Here is a 4,678-nt window from a genome sequence, read left to right as displayed (position 1 = left end):
TTACATCATATTTGGATGCTAATTGGGCTGGCTACCCTAACAAGAGTATGGTCTACATCGGGTTAATGAGTGTATGTCAGAGAAAACTTGATTTCTTGGTACTCAGAAGGCCAGCAGATTGTCTCTCATTCCATCGTTGCAGAAAAGCACATAAGAGTTACCAACATTATGGCATAAGCATGATGGATTCAAAAGTTGTTGTTTGAATTTCATCTCCCAATATCTAAGGTGACTCTCGCCTTATGTGACAATGTTAGTTTATGTTAATCTTGCGTCCAATCTAGTTGGGCACCAGCAAACAAGGCATGTCGAGCTTGACTTGCACTTCTTCTGTGAAATAGTTGCGGTTGGACATGTTACAGTTTTTATGTACTGGTGGCTTATTAGTACGCATAAATTTTCACTAAAGAGCTCTAATCATCGATATTCAATTTCTTTTGAAACAGTTTAACCGCTTGAAACTCCGTCAATCAAATTGAGGGAGGGTAAAAGAATATGCTCACATATTTTTATTATGTTTGTAACCATCAGAGATACTCTCGTGTAATATAGGAAAGATATTAGTCACCTATAACAAAGTAGTATATATAACTATTGTACATTCATTGATTCAATTAAGGAAAATTAATCAGAATTCTAACATTTTCACAAGCTAATAAGCAATATACAGAGAGATAGAGTGAGAGAGTATAGTACCTGAAGATAGGTTTGCTTCCAGAGATCTGGTTCAGTCTGTTTCTTAACAGATATGTTCTTGACAAGAGAGAGAGAGAGAGAGAGAGAGAGAGAGAGAGAGAGAGAGTTATATTAGATATATTGCGTTACGATAGATATATAGACATTTCTAAACACGACAATTTAGTAGTTGCATTTGTACTGTATAACATGATCATGTTATACAGTACAAATGCGACTATTAAATTGTTGTGTTTAGAAATGTGTAAATATCTTATCATTCAAATATAAATATAAATATATATATATAGAGTTATATTAGTCATCAAACTATTTAACATATATTTGAAAAAATGACTTTATATTTTTTTCAAAAAATATTTATATTTTGTATGTGAAATGAGATAATAATATACATGAATATATAAAATTTAAAGTTTGTACTTCAATTTTAATAGAATACTAGATCTCGACCCGCGCAACCGCGCATATTTTTGTTTTCACTTATTTTTATATAAATATTTTGTTTTCAATTCTAAATTGGTATATATTATAATATATATGTGTCTATCAATTTTTAAAACATAATAAATTAACTGTATATTTTTTTCATTAAATAGATTGTTTCAAACTTTCACATGTATTTGTATCTTCTTCTATACATATATTTTCAGATTATTATTTCATTATTAAAATCGTAACTATATATATAAAGATTAGTAAAATATTGTTTATTGTCATATTCAAAGATATTGTAACATTTCACAAATTTAGAAAGTTTTTAAAAAATTAAACTTTTCGCTTCATAGATTTATATTATCGAGTAAATAATTAAACATTTAGCTTTTGTTTAATCTTTAAAATAAACTACATAGTTTAAAATTTGTTTTCATTGGTTTAAGGTAGTAAAGATTAATCATTGTTAGATAATATGATTTTTTTTATTTAAAAAAATATTTACAATGTTAAAAGTTAACATCGACAAATATTTAAATATTTAGCATATAGAGGTATAATATTACAACATTAAATTATATCTATTTAATTTATACTATCTATAAATCCAATAGATCATCTATTGTTTAAATCTAATTATTGATAGCCCAATAAAAATTTATGGTAGGCCCAAAATTTAAATGATTAGATTAGATATTAAATGTAACATGAATTTCTATGAATAAGTTCATTAGGTCCATTTTTAAAAAAATCACACATGAATCAAGATTGTGACTTCTGTTTTAATATATAAGATATGTAAAAATTGGTTAGAGAAGTCGACAAAAAAAAAATTGGTTAGAGAATAATCTGATTAGAAGATAATATTAAGTTTGGTAAGAGAATAATTTGATTTAAAATTAATTATTGTATTCTTATAATTCCAATATATATGTGTGAATAATATTAATCATCAAATTAGAAATGTCTATATATCTTATCATTCAAATATATATATGCGTGAGTTATATTAGTCATCAAACTATTTAATATATATTTGAAAAAATGACTTTATATTTTTTTCAAAAAATATTTATATTTTGTATGTGAAATGAAATAATAATATACATGAATATACAAAATTTAAAGATTGTACTTCAATTTTAATAGAATATATGTAAAAATTGGTTAGAGAATAATCTGGTTAGAAGATAATATTAAGTTTGGTAAGAGAATAATCAGATTAAAAATTAATTATTGTATTCTTATAATTCAAATATATATGTGCGAATAATATTAATCATAAAATTAGAAATGTCTATATATCTTATCATACAAATATATATATATATATATATATATATATATATATATGTGTGTGTGTGTGTGTGAGTTATATTAGTCATCAAACTATTTAACATATATTTGAAAAATGACTTTATATGTTTTAAGAAAACATTTATAGTTATATTTTGTATGTGAAATGAATTATTAGTATACATGAAAATATAGTATTTAAAGTTTTGATGTCATACTAAAAAAAATTCTGTTTAATTTTATTGTAAACCTTGATTATAGAATATTTCGATTAAGCAATAATGGTAAGTTTAGTTAGAGGATAATCTAAGAAAATAAATGATTTATTGTTAATTAATTAATAATTATGAAATAAGTGGTACAAATTGTAATTATTATAGTGAATGAATGGTTATTTTTAAAGGTAATCTTATATATTAAAATAGAAGTCATGACTTCTTTCATGTGTGATTTTTATTTTTAATTTGGACTTATTGTAAACCTTGATTATAGAATATTTCGATTAAGCAATAATGGTAAGTTTAGTTAGAGGATAATCTAAGAAAATAAATGATTTATTGTTAATTAATTAATAATTATGAAATAAGTGGTACAAATTGTAATTATTATAGTGAATGAATGGTTATTTTTAAAGGTAATCTTATATATTAAAATAGAAGTCATGACTTCTTTCATGTGTGATTTTTATTTTTAATTTGGACTATCACTTAGAAAACTTATTAAATGTATTTTATTAAGACTAATAATACATAGAGTCTTTAAAATACTTTAATCATAATATCCTTTTATATCTTTTTATTTTAAATATAAATATATTTATTTTAAAATTCTAACAAAACTATTTTAAAAGATTTTTACAAGATCTTCATTTTCGAAATTATATTTAAATATTTTCAATAATTTTGCATAAATTAAATACAAAATAATTTTCACGTATGTTTTCTCATGAATATATTAATTTGCTTGATAACTAAATGAAAATACAATTTTTTTTTGTCATAAAAGAAAAAAAAAATATATATATATACCACTAATAAGAATTGAAAATACATACGGTTTTAAACAATTGATTAATTATAACATGTAAATTATAAATTTATTGTATTTGAAATAGTTATATAAAAATTTAAATATATGATTAACGTTAAAAATATATACCACTAATGTTTAAAAATAATAATTTATTAATAGAAAAGTAAAAACAAACATTTGAGCGGGTTCAGTTTTAATTTAACAATACAGATGTTAATAACAAAACCAATCAAATCCTAACCGACGTTTTCTGAAACAATTATAAACCGGAGTATAATCAATTTGGCCGGTTAGAACATAAGATAACAAAATGTCAAGATGTCAATCTGACTCCCACCGAAGGTCGTGAAGTCATTTTTTCTTCTTGCAACCTCTTCTTCTTCTTCTCTGGCTCATTTGGGTTTTTGATTATACAGACGCGACCAGACCAGAATATATGGCGGTAGTAGGATCACAGTCGCGGCGAGCAGAGGTGTGCTGATCTCATCCATCTTCTCCCTTCTTTCGTTTCGTTAGAATAGGTGTTTCTATTTTCCGATTTTGTGAAATGATAATTGCAGATGAATTGGGCGACGATATGCTGCTCAGCCTTCTCCTGTCTCCAGCTCTACTGGGCACGTCTTGTCATTCGCAAATGGCTCAACGTTTCTTCCTTTGATTCCGATTATAGCGCCGATACTGACGACGACAGACTCTCCCTTTCCGGCAGCCAAGGTCAAACCTCATATCTATAAATTATTTCTTTTTAAAAAAAAAATGATTTAATGTGGCTGAAACTGAACCTGGTGTAACAGATTTTGATCCACGTAGCTCTGGTGCCACCAAAGATGATGATGATACTGATGGTATTGTTGATAACTCTCAGCTCTCTCAATTGTATATTCAGATTCCTTTTGCTTATACCTGAGACTTAATCTCAGATTGTCCGAAGCTTAGAAGACGCAATTCAGAAACTTTCAGGGTTCAGTATATTGACACACAAGCAGTCAGGTCTTTTCATTTCTCTGCTTTTTCATCTGTGCAAAAACAGCTTCTTTTGTTGCTTAGTGAGTCCCCCTGGTGTGTTATGTGGTTTTGATGTAGCCAGAATCTGTGCCGGGACATGGAATGTTGGAGGAAGAGTTCCACCTGCTGACTTGGATATCGATGGTTGGCTTGACACTCTTGAACCTGCCGACATTTATGTTCTTGGGTATTGTTTTTTTTTTTTTTTTTTTTT

General features: G+C 26.4%; 1 protein-coding gene across 2 annotated transcripts in view; it reads left to right on the top strand.

Moving 5' to 3' along the window:
- Nucleotides 1-3,793: 3,793 nt before the first annotated feature.
- The window catches only part of LOC106343353 (type I inositol polyphosphate 5-phosphatase 1), a 2,753-nt gene continuing 1,868 nt past the window's right edge, over nucleotides 3,794-4,678 (top strand). Inside the window, exons 1-5 of one of the 2 annotated variants that reach the window (XM_013782533.1) lie at nucleotides 3,794-3,931; nucleotides 4,020-4,173; nucleotides 4,254-4,304; nucleotides 4,380-4,449; nucleotides 4,547-4,651. In XM_013782533.1, the coding sequence (XP_013637987.1) occupies nucleotides 3,896-3,931; nucleotides 4,020-4,173; nucleotides 4,254-4,304; nucleotides 4,380-4,449; nucleotides 4,547-4,651 (416 nt within the window). In that variant the 5' untranslated portion in view covers nucleotides 3,794-3,895. Of the gene's footprint in view, nucleotides 3,932-4,019; nucleotides 4,174-4,253; nucleotides 4,305-4,379; nucleotides 4,450-4,542; nucleotides 4,652-4,678 lie in introns of both variants that reach the window. The other variant, XM_013782534.1, reaches the window with a different exon arrangement.

Source organism: Brassica oleracea, chromosome C5 (genome assembly GCF_000695525.1).
Source record: "Brassica oleracea var. oleracea cultivar TO1000 chromosome C5, BOL, whole genome shotgun sequence".
Lineage (NCBI taxonomy): Eukaryota > Viridiplantae > Streptophyta > Magnoliopsida > Brassicales > Brassicaceae > Brassica > Brassica oleracea.
Note: the sequence above shows the minus strand (reverse complement) of the source record. Positions and strands in the feature narration are given on the sequence as shown.